The 15,243-nt window shown below is 46.6% G+C and overlaps 1 protein-coding gene across 1 annotated transcript in view; it reads right to left on the bottom strand.

Moving 5' to 3' along the window:
* LOC136312281 (carboxypeptidase B) overlaps nucleotides 1-14,977 on the bottom strand; it is a 34,122-nt gene extending 19,145 nt beyond the window's left edge. Inside the window, exons 1-5 of the mRNA XM_066241934.1 lie at nucleotides 14,821-14,977; nucleotides 14,630-14,705; nucleotides 6,767-6,891; nucleotides 974-1,073; nucleotides 780-881 (exon numbers count right to left, since the gene is read on the bottom strand). Of these exons, the coding sequence (XP_066098031.1) occupies nucleotides 780-881; nucleotides 974-1,073; nucleotides 6,767-6,891; nucleotides 14,630-14,705; nucleotides 14,821-14,891 (474 nt within the window). The 5' untranslated portion in view covers nucleotides 14,892-14,977. The remainder of the gene's footprint in view (nucleotides 1-779; nucleotides 882-973; nucleotides 1,074-6,766; nucleotides 6,892-14,629; nucleotides 14,706-14,820) is intronic.
* Between the last annotated feature and the right edge of the window lie 266 nt (nucleotides 14,978-15,243).

Genomic DNA, 15,243 nt, shown 5'->3' with positions numbered 1-15,243 from the left:
GAAACTTGACGGACACAAGAGGTCTATCCCATGATTAAGTTAAAACATAATACTGGCTAGTACACTACGTTCTTGTCTCTAGACACCCACAGCGTTTGAGCCTGAAGGCTTACATGACCGTTTATTATTTTTTATTAAGCTTGACAAGCTCCTATTTCCAGAAGATACTTTATTGCCATGCTTAATTGTCCTCGTGTGAAACTTAGTTTCAGCTGCTATTATTATGTGACGAGGACCAAGATGACTGGGTGGGTAACTGGAAGGTCATCGACATTGCGGCTGATCTTGTAAGAATATTTCTCTCCCTCCCACTTCTCCCTCATTTTTTTTATCTTCTCCATTAGAATGATACGACCTAAGTGGCGTGAGAGGACGGCAGAAACAAATCGTTGCTAGGTTCCGTAGGGTCGTCTGGGAGACAGGAAGTTTATAAACTTTTCGAGTCAACGGATTTGTGCACAACATCTGGGAGAGAGGAGTTTTCATCAAGGTGGATGATCCTTCACATTGCTTAGAGGAATGTGGTTACATTTACAGGACATCTATTTTATTGCATATATTTTCCCCCCCTTTTGAATAAATCAACGTGATGGTTTCAAAACCCACATAGGATAAAAGAAGCTTAGGGTGTCTGTTGGATTCCCTGGAGGGTACAGGCAGGGAAAGAATGGCAACAATGTTTGGGACGAGGAGCCTATCTGGGAAACAGATGTCGATGTGTTAGAATTCATCGACAGCAACCCGACCCGGCCAGGTGGCGCTTAAAAGCAGTTGGTTACCTTGAGGAGGTACATGGTGCGTCCTTCAAAGGTGGTGCCGATCGCGCTGCGCGAGACGAGATCTGGGTTCTCCTCGGCGACTTGTTCGGTCCACGCCTCAATCTACCAAACGGAACCACGTGGATTAATTAGTGCGACAGCCTCGGTTTTCAATCCCCAGAGTCCTGTCTGACTCGACGACGCGCGCGCCATACCGTTTCCCACTTGTTGTACTTCTCGTAACTGTGTCCAGCCGCCCGGACCTGGCTGTCAAACTGGGCCTCCAGCGTGGCTCTCAGGTTGCTGATCAGTACCCTGCAATCAAGCAGAACGGGTGCTCCCGTGAACACAGGCGTAGTTCCGAGGGCACCCGTGCAAATACCCGGAGTCGCGGTGTCAGCGGGTGGCCCAGGGCGTTCTCCGTGGGGGTCTCGTGTTCTCTGATAGCTGCTTCTCACCAATAGTGAGTAAGTCACTCGGAAGGATGCTGTAGGGTGCAAACAAGGTCAGCTCTTCCTGGTCCTAAACTTGACATACTTGGCTGTTCTAGGATCCTAAACTGTTCTGGGATCTAGGAAATGGTTCACCCTGGTACCTGGGTCATTCTGGGTCTCAGGGCCACGGGTTGTCACACAAAAGTGTGCCCTTGCGCCTTGCCTGTAGTCTTTCTTCCTCAGGACATTCCTGGTGTTAGCATTAAAAGTCCCATGTCCAGGGACAGTTGGTCACCTGAGGTCTTTAGGTTTTTCAGAAAAGTGCCTTGAGGCTCTGGCTGGGTTGCTAAGTGGATACAGTGTAGGCTCGTATGTGGACATCCTGGGTTCATCCTGATCAGGGAACACATGAGAAGTGACCATCTGCTTCTGCCCCCCCCCATCCCCCTTCTCTATCTCTTCCTGTCCTGCACCTAGTGGCTAGATTGGTTTAAGCCTTGGCTCAGGCACTAAAAATAGCTTAGTTGGTCTGAGCATTGGCCCCAGGTGGGGGTTGCTGGGTGGATTCTGGTCAAGGTGCATGTGGGAGTCTATCTGCCCTCCTCTCACTTAAAAAAATAAAGAAAGCAAAAAGAAAAGTACCTTGATGAGTAGAAATTCAAAAATATTAACAAGAGAAAGATTTATTAGATAAAGAATACTGGGTTTGAAGACCCAGTTTTTGCATGCCTGTCTTTCGACTGTTTAAAGCAATCTAAAACGAGTTCCAGGGTAAGGTCATGTGGAAACTGGCCGGGGGGAGCCCTGGAGGCCGGCTCATGGCTGAGGTTCAGAAATCATTGTGCAGCTGGAAGTTCCTGCTCTCAGAGGCAGCCCCCAGGGTGCGTGCATGTGCAACTTTGTTTCTCCTTGTGACTTTCGAGTAGGAGGTGTGTTCTGAAGTGGCAACAGTTTGCAAGCATTAATGTCCTTAAATCACAGCACTGTGAATGATGGGCGGAGGCCAGTTTGCAGAGACTTCTGTTAGCCACAGTCAAGCCTCCAGAAACATTCTGATCTGCCCCACGGAGAATCACAGCCACGCATCAAAGGTCCGGCCCTCCCCCTGGCCGCCCAAGGGCGTTCCCATGAAGTTCGGAGGGGAACCCCCTCTGAGCCGCCCTCCTGCCTGCTTTCATTTGGTGAACTGGGGCATGGACTTGGGTCAGCGTATGGAAAAATGCAATAAATCAATACTGAGTGCTATTTGCTTCCTAGCAAAAGGCAAATACTGTCTTAAGGTCAATTTTTTTTTTTTTTAAGGAAAATGAGCAGATCTTAAAATTGATCCCGTGGAAAAATCATTTTCTGGCGGGCACTTGGTCAGCGCATTGGTTTCCATGGCTGCTGTGAAAGACCACAAACAGCCGGAACTGGTTCGTGGACGCTTCTGGAGGTTAGAAGTCCAACACAGGGTCTCCCCGGCGCTAGCGTCAGGGCACCAGCGGGGCCGCGCCCCCTGCTGCAGGCCCAGGGGACACTTGGCTTCCCGGCCCCTGACAGCGCTGGTGGCTGCCCCCCCCCCGGGCTCCTTGCTCTCCTCTGTCACCTCGGAAGCAGCACTGGTGCTCAAGTCCTTCTCACTGAGCGCCATCCGAGCCTCTCCTCTGTCCCCCTCTTCCAATTTCAGGGACCCTTGTGATTACAGTGGACCTATGGACACGTCAGGGTCATCTCCCCACTTTACGTGCAGATACTTAGCAACCGCAGTTCCATCTGCAACACTCGCTCCTCTTTACCAGAGAGGATGATGACAGGTTCCCACGCTGCAGGGGTTAGAGTGTGGGCGCTTTGGGCCCGAACCGAAGGGACCATCATGCTCCCTTCTGTCGCGAGGGGCAATCATTTCAGTAAGTGCTATCACTGTGTTCCACACCTACACTGAATTATTTGGGAGGAGGGTAGAAGCAGAAGAAGTCCTAAATTCAAAATGGACAGATCAAGGTCAGAGTTTTGCCGAACTCATAAACTGGGTTCAGAAAAAAAAAAAAATTCATCTCTGGGCCTGAATTTTTTCTAATTTTTGGAATGAGGGCATTCGATTAGCTGGTATTGAATGTTCTTTTCAGTTCTAAGACGCAGTGGCTTGACTCCAATCCATAGGCCCTGGTCACTTACATAAATGTCTTCCGAGGTTTATGGAAAAAATTAAACCATGGTCAAGTTGCTAGTTACCGCTTTCATAAAATTCAGGAAAACACAGAGGGAACTAATATCTAAATAGAGGCCGTTTAAGAAAATGATGTTCAAATATACCTAAAAACTAAAAACAAGCAAAAACAAAAACCTTGAAAACCCCCCCCCCCACAAGCATACACTTGTAAGGAAACATCCACATTCCAAGGTCATCACATCAAAAGAACAAATCCAGCCCAACAAGGAAGAACTTCCTGACCAAATGGCCCAAGGCAAAATCCAAGAGGAAGCCGTAAGTGACATCCGTTTTCACTTTAACATGATTTTCTCCATGGTCAGTGAGCAGGCAACGCAGCATCTCAGGTGTATGGCCTCATAGTTGGTGCCCAGGGAAAAAAGTCACCAGCAAATGGCTCCCAGGCACCCCACGCCCGCCGGGAATTTCATGAGCACGCAGTCAGGATCGCACCAGGGACTTGTGGGAATGGGACAATCATGGCTCAGGTCCTCGTAGCAAAACAGAGCCAGCCAAAGCAGGTTCCACAGGCCCTTAGGGGCCAGTCCTCATATTCAGATGATGTTGGGAACCAGTGACTATGTAGAGGCTGCTGCTTTGTTCGGTAGGTACTAAGACAAGACCTTCTGTTAGCGTTATTACTATGTTACATAGTAATCATCTTCATCAATCACCAGGACAAAGAGGCATTAAAAAAAGTTAAATTTCAGAAGATGCCTAAGACTAAGAGCATCCTCTAGTGACTTGCAAAACAGCATCAGGATGAGGTTGAAATGTGGTGCTGACTTTTGCCTGAAGGCGGTACGGGGGTGGGGTGGGGTGGGGAGATTGACCTCAAATGATCTTTCCAGCCCTATGGTTATCTGGTTTTTATTAGATTTAGGACAAAGCACTAGTTTAACTATATTACAAAATATTATTACTAAATAATGAGCTTCTATTCTAGGAGATTAAAGCAATGCCTCTTACTGTAATAGAGACCGCATTACAGCTCCAATACACAGAGGCTGTGTACTATTTTATACTTTTGTATGTTCCTTTTATAGCGCTATCTAACCTTGTTTTTTAAACACACACACACACACACACAGGCAAATTAGATAATGGGGACTCCCAACAAAGCAAAGAATACAAGGCCCGAGGAGAGAGGTGACTCAGTTCTCTCCACCTTTCAGATTCCGGTAAAAGGAGTAAGTATTACTCAGTGCCCACAAGAGGAGTCCATTGCTATGGAGGGACACTAGACACCCATTTCTTCCCAAGGACACTTTCTTGTGCGGATCTGAAACATGCAGAAACACGATGTTCTAGCAGGCAGTTAGCAACGATCAGTCTCTCTCTGGGTTGGAGATTGACACCAGCCAAATCCTAGTCTTTCTGTATCAAAGGGTGCAACGTTAGCACTGAAAAATCCTTATTTTTTTTTTTCTGGGTACACACATTGTCAATTGTTAATTAAGAAATCTGATTTTCAAGTTGCCAAGTGAGACGCATCTTGGTGAAGAGGGCTGGACCCACGGCAGCATCTGAAAAGCTACTGTGGGTGGGGTGGCTGCTGCGCAGTGGACGGATGGTCCCTACTGTCCATAAACAGGCCTGCAAGTTCCCGCCGGCAGGAAATCTGAATACAAAGTAGTCACCACACGAGGCAGTCATGGGACGCCCAGGGACCTCTCACAGCCCTGGCGAGGATATTGCTGGTGCGCCTTTCCAGGATTTCTAGGGACTTATTATTATTTCATATTTAGAAAGTGATATGCCACAGAAGTGCTCTGCAGTGAACAGAGAAGCAGAACTTAACAAGAGCTCAGCCCTCGGGGACGTCCTGTGTTCTGGATGGGACAGCGCTCACACACCATTCCCCCAAAGTTTACCCACTAAAAACACACATGAATCTTCCACCCAATACATGGGGATTGATGTGTGATTAGAAGACATTCTTCTACTCCGTGATCTGGGTAGAAGTAGGACATCATTCCGGCAGCTAGGGTTAGCTTATGGTCCCTGACCTTCCTTCCTAAAGAAAGGTAAGGAGGTCCTCCTCTGTTCTGAACGCCACTGGCGGCTCCTAAAGGCTAGAACTTAGAAGTCCTTCCTAGGGTAATAAAAAGAGCCAGGTGTCACAAACATCCATCTTCGTGGCATTTGGAAACTTACCGTGCTATATACCTTTGTTCTAAAAAGACAGTCCATTCTTAAGGTCGAAGTTTGACTTTGCACAGGCTGATAGCTAAGTTGTGCGGTGGGTGATAATGGGGTTCCGTGTAACACTTCCTAAGTTGCATGATTGGCGAACATGTCCTCGCATTCCGTGGGTTCTCTTTTCATGTGGCTGATGGTTTAATCTTTTCAGTTTGATGCCGTCCCCTTTGTTAATTTTTTTCTTTTGTTTCCCTTGCCCGGAGGAGGTCTATCAGAAAAAATGTTGCTGTGGAAAATGTCTACGGTTTTACTACCTATGTTTTCTTCTTGGATTTTTAAGGTTTAGAGTCTAACATTTAAATCTTTAATCCATTTAGAGTTTATTATTGTGGGTGGTGTAAGAAGGTGGTCTAACTTTTCTTTTTTTTTTTTTTTTTTGCATGTATCTGTCCAATGTTCCCAACACTATTTATTGAATAGACTATCTTTACCCCATTGGGATTCTTATTGATAGTCTGTTTTCCTCAGAGGCGGGTGGGACCCTCTCTATCCTTTTTGGTACGTGGTATATGTAGGCACTCACTGTTTGTTGGTTGAACAGATGGACACCAGCCTCTATTTGGGAAGGCGTTCTCATCTTAAAAAGCTTAAGTGAGCCAGGGTGCTCTCTGGGGAGAGGAGACTCTAGGCTTTTGGAGGACCACTTTTTTTTTGTTTTTTTTTTCTCAGTCCTCCCCATGTGTCTCCTACCGTTAGAGAGAACGGCGGGGCTTTGGGGAAAAAAGGACAGAAAGACCACTCAGTCTGACTCTGGTCTGGTCCTTAATCTGAAGGAGCATAACTAGCCCTCCTGGCTCTTAGGAGGTCTGGCTGCTCACCTGGAAAAGGAGACTTGATATCATTTGGGACGAAAGCTGTATCTAGCTGATAAGAGAGTATCCGTTGGTTTGGCCTGTAGTCTATAGGTCACTTACAAGCCAGTAGCAGGTCGGATATCTGTCTGAAGATTTGGGGTTCAAGAATCAAAACCATTTTTATTAGAGCAATAACTAAACACAAAATCTACCAGCCTTGACATCTTAAAAATATTTGGAATCCAGGGCCAGATAGGCCATGACCTAGTTGTGGGTCCCCAGGAAGCGACGGACTCGGTCTAACGTTCACCTTCCCAGAGGTACTCAGAGGGTTGGGTGAGCGCATACGTGGGAGAGAATTTCAATAGCTAGAAATGGTAAACTTACTCATACTGCAGCTCGTTCTGCTCCAGGAAGTCTTCGACAGTGGAGATATCTTCTGCTTGAACACGGAAGTCAACTGTGCTTGGGGGCTTGATTTGGGCGGCAGAGTCTGGTTTCCAGAAGTCGATCTGAGGAAGGAGTAAGATATATTGTGTTGGACACCTATAATCTCACGGGCAAATTATCATTGGCGAGCGCCCCATTGCTGTACTCCTTTGAATTACTTTCAGACTCAAATTATTCATGAAATCTCTTAGAGATTTATCCTTTGAGTGAATAAGAACTGGTACCAAACAGATGTCGGTAGAAATGTTTACACATATATTTATAGCCCTAATTGATTATCAACAATCATGAAAAGCATATAATTATTTTTTTTCCAGAATGCTAATTAATTGCATTATTCTGTAACTACTCTTTTCTACTTATTGATTTTCGGGAGCAGTGGCTTATTGGGATAGCAGTATTTATGGTCGTGGATAAATGTGCTGAGTGAGTAACGAGGAACTAACTAGAGCCACAAAACTTAGGAGAGAGAAATGGAGCTTGCTTTTTTTTTTTTAAGTAAGAGGAGGGGGGATAGTGAGACAGACTCCCACACACACCCTGACCGGCAACCCCATTTGGGGCCAATGCTGAGTCAACTGAGCCATTGTTAGCGTGTGAGGCTGACTCTCGGACCACTGGCTGAAGGAGGGGAGGAGAGAAAGTGGGGGGAAGGGAAGGGAAGAGAAGCAGGTAGTCATTTCTCCTGTGTGCCCTGACCGGGAATCGAACCCGGGACGTCCATACTCCAGGCCGATGCTTCATCTACTGAGCCACTGGCTAGGGCCGTTAATTTTTAATATACTTATTTTATGAGGAGCTCAGTGCTGTGTATGTGTCACAGGACTGTGTGGACCCAGGAATGTTCCTGACCTGTGGGGGATACAAAAGGGAAGAACAATGTATCTTTCCATAGTGTTCCTCTTGGTTACCATGGCTAGAAATAAAAGACCCTGGAAGATCCAGTATCGTACTGACATTTTCATTTGTTCAATTACTTATCAACCATTACTGAGGATCTACTATGTGCTAGGCTCTGTGCTGGAGACTAGCAATACACTGGTGAGAAATCCAGCCTGCCGTCCGTCCCCGTGAGGGATATTCCAGAGAAAAGGATGCACAAAAATAACAGGAGGTTGCCTGTGATCATTCTCACGATTTCCTTTGTGGATGTGTGCTTTCCAGTCTCCTCTCCCCATGGCAAAGTAATGGCAAGGACTGTCTCCGAGGGGTCTGTCTTCCTGTTCCTTCCTTGAGCTGAGGCAAGGGCTAGAAGCCTGTGGGGAACCTGGCAGTGGGTCTTTCTCTACCTCTGCGTCCGGCACAATCCCTGTTTAGATGTCTACAAGCTGGTCTCGAGTTGGAGATGTGACAGGCAGAGATATTTAAGACCATTGCTTGGAAACCTGGGAGGAGTTTGGGCCGACTTAGAGGTTGTTTAATAGAAACGGATGAGGTAAAATAGTAAGAGGCCCAATTTTGGACACCCCCATGGAGAACCTGATAGCCCACGACTTGTCCTGGTAATCTTCAAGCCACTGCAGGTGTCTCATGGGTGCTGAGTCGTGGGTCAGGGGTCAGAGGGCGTGTCAGGGGACTGAGCGGCTGGGACACAGGGTGACACCAGGAGGGAGTCCGGAGGAGAAAGTGTGCGTGTGTCTGTCCCTGGGCTGTTGGAAGGCGAGAGTATTGATGGTTTGACAAGGACGGGCTCCAGCAGGTGACCTGGGAGTCAGAGACGAGGGGATGAAACGGGCTGTAGAAAGGTGGTGGAGGAATGTCAAGGTATGACATGGTCCAGACAGAGGAAACAAGGGACCACTCATGAAATCCAGTTGGCCCACGTTGTAAACAGAGGCGCCACGAAGACCAGCACAGGATAGGAGGAAGCACGTGTTTAAAAGTCAACTCCTAATTCGTGTTTTTAATAAACCCTTGCCATCCTAAGGTGGGATGGGAGAGGGAGGTGTATCTGCACAGAGAGCTGGTGAAGCACACAAAGTCCTCCCAGTGTCTGTAGCCGGTTGGCAGTGGCCACCTGTACATAACGCTGGGACCTGTCAGCGTGCTCAGGGACACCCCGCCGTCCAGATCTGCAGCTCTGTGCTTGAGAGCTCATTCCCCGAGAACTGGGAAAAGCCAAGGCTACGGAGCGAGGCACACAGGAGGGCCAAAGAAATACCTCTTTTCAGAGACGTGCTCAATGATGACCCCAGACATGGATGTCTAGGTACTCCAACTCCTCCCTTCTTGGGGGAGATGACGCTGATGTGTGGGATTTGCACCCCTTCCTAGAGTTCCTGGGAAACTTGGAGAATTAGGCTCTAGCCATCATCTGCGGTCATGGACCCAACAGGGCCCCCTTGGTGGCTTCTCTAGATCACTCTTACTCCTCTGCCAGGGCTCCCTGCTCTTCCCAAAGGGAATCTTTGTCTAAGGAGAACCTATCCGAAATGGAACTTTCCACTCAGCGCAATAAATGTCTGCATGATATCCTTGGTGGTGGTTATAATACAGGTTGGGTATGTCTGGTACTGCTTCCCAACAGCCTGGCCTCATGGTAGTTTTAGTTTTGTTAGTCGGTTGAAAATTGCCTTCCTTGATCTCCTAACCTCTTGCCCATTTGTCTTGGCTCTGCCAAATATTGCATAGGGTGAGGGGAGAAATATAAATCTATCTATCTATCTATCTATCTATCTATCTATATATATATATATCTGCAGTAAAAACAATGGATTGTTTAAAATAAGGTAGAGAAATCTCCTAAATATATTTGGCGGAAGACCTGCACACCTAACTTGAGGTCTCTTAAAAATTTCATTTTGTCAACAGAGAAATTGTTCAGCAAACAAACCAACACCCAACACTACAGAGTCCGGCAAGTATGATGCAGAGTTATTACACTGATGTTATTCCCCAGTGCTTGGAATTGGAGCCCCAAATCAGGAGCAACACTGTAGCCCCACAGATGTTTACCAAGGCATCAAGTATAGATACAAAGAATAAACTCAAATTATTACCACAAGGAGATAAATATAAATTTCAGTAATGACCAAGACCTTGTGAATGAGATCTAGGTCTGAAGCATGGAAATGCAGTAAAATGTATAAACTGAGGTGTGTCGAGCTGAGTTATATGTTAAGAAGATATAGAACTGAGGTCATAGGATTATAATCTAGGAGACGGAGTGACAACCACAAAGGACATTTGCTGAAAGATAAAAAAGAATATCTTTAAGTGATAGCACTGTGGGAATGTCGACTCAATCAGACAGCTGGCTAATAACTAGAGTCCTTAAAACATATCACAAAACTAGTGAAAATTCTTTACCCTCACAAATTCTTTTTGGAATAAGATAGGCCTATAAAAGAATACTGGTGTGGGAAAGCTGTGGTTTTTCACAAGTTTACACAAATTTGTTTCTTCACATGGCAGTTGATTGTAAGTTGAACATCTTATAGAATCATCATTTATCTTGATGGAATTTTCCTTTCTTATTGAATGTAGAAATGACCTCTATTTTAGGCTTGATTCCCCCTGGCCCCATGGAAGACCTTACTAGTGTAATAGGAGTAAAGGGGACATCGGACACCTGTCACCAGCTTACTCTAGGCAGAGATGACCATGTACCTTAAACCAGGGAAACAGAGTTTACACAGTACGGAGAAAAGAGAGTGGGTTGTATGGTAAATGTCACCAAAATAAAGAACAAGTTCAACCCTGATTACAAGGAGATAGAAAAGCCCTTACTAGACAATTACAGATGGAAAGGGGAAGCCTTTGTGGTCACAGATCTCTCCAACACATTGAACTTCTAAAAGGACATGTTCAAAAGCCGGGGGCGGGGGGGGGGGGGCGGGGAGGACACATGGCCAAGGATAAATACGAAAACTAGGAGCCCTTGAAATGATCTCATCAGGAAGGCTACAGTCCAGAATGTGCTGTACTCGCAAGAGCAAGATCACGAGGGAGAATGGAAATCTCTCTTTCAATCCTGTTGGGAATGAAATGGATACAGAAGAGACAGACAGGCATTTCCACCGCTTGGAGCAGTAGCATGGTGTTTGCAGCCGGAAGAGAGAAAGTAGCTTTATTTCACTTCTGTCTGGCTTTGTGTTTTATTTTCCCAAGGAATTAACACTGTCTTTTGTTTCTTCTACTGAGAGGTGAAATGAATGTTTTCACATGTTACAATGTTAGCAGAAATAACCTTCTGGAAAGAGAAGATGGAGGCTCCCCCTACCCTCATAAATGAGGAGGGAGGGGTATTACACTGGCTGTGTAAGTTGCCTTTCAAATCCCAGATGTAACAAACGTTTATGTAGCTCTTATTATATAGGTTCTGAGTGCTTTACTTACATTGATTTTTTTTTTCTTAAACCTCACAACAATCCTGTAAGGTCAGTACTATTTTTCTCCTCATTTGATTCGTGAAAATGTTGAGACCAAGAGAGGTGTCCTGAGACCCAGCTAGCCAGTGGTGGAGCTGTTGTATCAGAACAGCGAGAAGCAGATGTTTTGCCAAACTATTAATTAGCCAAATTAAGTACTCTTTATTTTAAAGCCAGCGACCACAAGGAGACCTAAGTCATTCAAATCATGTGGCCCCGAACACAGTTTGAAGTTAGCTTTTAAGACAGGATCACACACTGAGTGGGGGATGGGGAGGAGGGGAGCCTAGCAGTAAAACAAAGCAGTGAAACAAGCTTATTTACAATGATTACCTAGAAGATTAATTCAGGAAGAAACATTCTGGGAACATCTGCAACCTCCCAGAACAGCCCAAGGCCACAGCCTGGGAGACCAGCCTCAAGGCTAGGGGTAGGGAGTCCTTTAGAAAAAGTAAGTTCTGCTAAAAGTCCCTTTGTTTTATTTTTTATTTTTTTGTATTTTTCTGAAGTTGGAAACGGGGAGGCAGTCAGACAGACTCCTGCATGCACCCGACCTGGATCCACCTGGCATGCCCACCAGGGAGCGATGCTCTGCCCATCTGGGGCGTCACTCTGTTGCAACCAGAGCCACTCTAGCGCCTGGGGCAGAGGCCAAGGAGCCATCCCCAGAGCCCGGGCCATCTTTGCTCCAATGGAGCCTTGGCTGCGGGAGGGGAAGAGAGAGACAGAGAGGAAGGAGAGGGGGAGGAGTGGAGAAGCAGATGGGCGCTTCTCCTGTGTGCCCTGGCCGGGAATTGAACCCGGGACTCCTGCACGCCAGGCCGACGCTCTACCACTGGCAAAATAGCCAGGTCCAGTCCCTTTGTTTTAGAGAAAGTAAGTTCTGCTGCTTCATTTCAGAGTCAGGAGTGGAACCCTGGGCGGTCTGACTCTGGACCCTTTACTCCGGATCTGTGTAAAATGCGGACGTCCAGGTAACTAAGAATGTCCTGCAGATGTGACTGTAGCACTTCCTTGGCAATCTCAGGGGAACCAGAGCCTTCAGGGACCACTGAGGAGTGCAGTGGGCAAGTCTTGGGTTTCGTGAAGAGAAAAAAAACAGGTGAGTTCCCACAGGGAGCTCCCAGGCCCCGGCAGGCATGGGCGCTGGCCAAGCTGCAGAGTAAACGGGAAGCAAGTGGACTGTGAACGGTCGGAAGAGGAAGCTGCAATCCCTGGGAACTGGCATGGCTTAAAGCCAGAGCAAGGCAAGCCTGGTCCCTTCATCGTGTTCCTATCACTGGCCTGAGTGCTGCTGATTCTCTGGAGCTCAGCAAAGCATTTGACCGCCTGTCTTCGTGTCTACTCTGCTTCGCAGGTCAGGAAGCACGGTGTTATCTGTAGGGAACACCCCGGGAACATGGGTAACCCAGCAACCTTATCCAAGAAGAGCTCATCAATGAATCGTGCTCAGGGCTTAACACGATGCCCGTCACACTGGAGGGTCAAGAAGAACAGAATTCATTGAATGGATAAACCGCGAAGGAGACCTCTACTTCTGGGCTGTCCCCTGACTTGCTGAATATTTTTCTTCGTAAGTGACATAAAAGTCAACAAGGCACACTTAGCAGACGAACTGGGGATGCAAAGTTGGGGGAAAGAGTTATTGCCCTGGATGACTGACTGAATTCATTTTTAAAATGATCTCCACATGCTGCAAACTGGCTATCAAGATAAAATTTTAGCAGCATGAATCTATAATCTTTCTTGCATTTTGGTTAAAAAATTGATTAGTCAATTACATAAGGAAGAAGATCTTCCTTGAGGGTGATTCATTTGAGAGAAAAAAAAACAAAACCCAACCAACCTAATGGTTTTGTTTGGCCGTAGGTGTATTATGAGCTGAGAGTATTCAATAACTGTTTAAGATGCTAAAAAGAACCCTGGGCCCCCTGAATAAATGTCTGCTTTACAAACGAAGGCAGGCAGTGACCCTGCAGGATGTGTCCATCAGGGCATACCTGGAGGTCCACTGTCAGCCCTGAGAGCTACATGTTAGAAAAGAAACATAGACAGAAAGCTTGAGCAATATCCAGAGGTGGCCAGAACAACCAGGTGCCTGTACGCCAGCGCTCAGAGAAACGGTGGAGGACCCGGGAGAGATCAATCTCAGACACGAGACGGTTTTTGTCTCAGCTAGGTCCAATGGGTCAGAGTTAGATAAGGTCGCTTTCAGACTTATGTAACAATCAGAATAATTATTTTTTTCATTTTTTTTATTTATTCATTTTTAGAGAGGAGAGAGAGAGGGTGAGAGACAGAGAGAGAGAGAGAGAGAGAGAGGAGAGAGAGACAGAGAGAGAGAAGGGGGGAGGAGCTGGAAGCATCAACTCCCATATGTGCCTTGACCAGGCAAGCCCAGGGTTTCGAACCGGCGACCTCAGCATTTCCAGGTCAACGCTTTATCCACTGCGCCACCACAGGTCCAATTAGAATCATTTTAAAGGCAGGTGGGACAGCCTGCAATGCTTCCTTTCCCTAGATGTGCTCAGACTGGTTTTATTAAAGACTAGCCACCAGGGATGCAATTTCTATGGGAGGGAATTCCAGATTTGAGTGGAAGTCTGGAATAGACGACTTTATATTATCTTTTAATGCTAAACTTCGGAATCTGTCTCACATTAGGACACTGTCTACTTTGATTACCCCCCCACCCCCACCCCATACCTTACAGGGCAAAAAGAAAAAAAAATCTATAGAAAGAAAAGGTAGCTGGATAGATAGCAATTTAAGAGTTAGTAGATTTTGTTGGTTCATATATTTGTGAAGAAACAGCATCCACCTAAGTGAACTATTTGTGATCAGCCATAGCTTCTTGTTCCATATATAGTGGGTTTTTTAAAGAAGCCTAGAGATTTTGGGTTTCTTGAAAGTCTTTTTTTTTCTACCCTTCTTTCCCCCACCGCATCTCATCTCACGAAGAGGGCCCGAGTCGAGGTGGGAACACTCAAGCTGTTTGATTTGGAATGAAGGAAAATCAGAGCCCACGATGCATGGGGTGTGGAAATGAATGTCACCTTGGACCGAAGCCCAGTTTTGGGGTGATGTCGAAGTCGCTCATTTTTCTTTCTTGCCTTAGGAAGGAAGTGACTGCCCGCTAGATGTTCTATGACCTTTGTGACAGTTCCAGCCCCTCCAGGTGTCACGCTCTGTCAGCTCTTTAAACAGTTACCCGGGATGGATCACACCGCGGGGCTTATGGCAATCTCATTTTTTTTTTTTTTTTTAAAAAAGGCGTGTTGGCACTAAACATTTTTCAAGTTTTTATGTCTTGCTACGAAAACGCGACGGTTCATATTTCACGCCATTCCTCTTTTGGTGAAATCACTGGGCCAGCGAGGCTTTTAGGGTGAGCCTGCGGCACCCCCAATAGCACAGGATGGTTATTTACCTGGCTGGTGGCGGCCAGCTCACGCAGCAAGCGGACGTGCTCCTCATCTTCCACGGCCACACGGAACACCTTCTCACTGCACGGCCGGAGGGCAGAAGAAGCAGGGACAATGTTCAGTGGAGTCACGCATTCAGAGTTGGGAGCTAGCAAGAAGCAAGGGCTGGTCCATCCAAGCAGGGCTGCTCACTTACCCTTCAAAGTGCTCACCGGAGTGGTGAGCGGACGCGAGGGCCACGGCCGCGAGAAACAAGAGCGCCAGCATCGTGCCTGAATGGGCCTTCTGCTGGCGCTGCACCCGCTTTTATGCCCCGGCGTGTTCTCTGCGTCCTTCTTCGGACTGCAAATAGGCGCTATCAAATCTTGATGAGTGGTTTTCCTGGCCTGGTAGCCCTGGTGGCTTGTGTAAAGGCTGGGAAGATATCTCTTTCCACACCTGTGGCAACAGAACAAATAATCTCAACTTCAACCTGTCCAATTTGAGTGTCAGACCTTGAACAGTCTGAAGATAAATGAGTTTTAAAAATAGAATCTATTTGTAGACTTAAAAAAATTTTTTTTAATCTCTCTCTCTAAATACATATTTTAATTGAGAAATTAAATTTAATGGGGTGATA

This window comes from Saccopteryx bilineata, chromosome 8 (genome assembly GCF_036850765.1).
Source record: "Saccopteryx bilineata isolate mSacBil1 chromosome 8, mSacBil1_pri_phased_curated, whole genome shotgun sequence".
Classification (NCBI taxonomy): domain Eukaryota; kingdom Metazoa; phylum Chordata; class Mammalia; order Chiroptera; family Emballonuridae; genus Saccopteryx; species Saccopteryx bilineata.
This window is presented reverse-complemented; position numbering and strand designations above follow the sequence as displayed.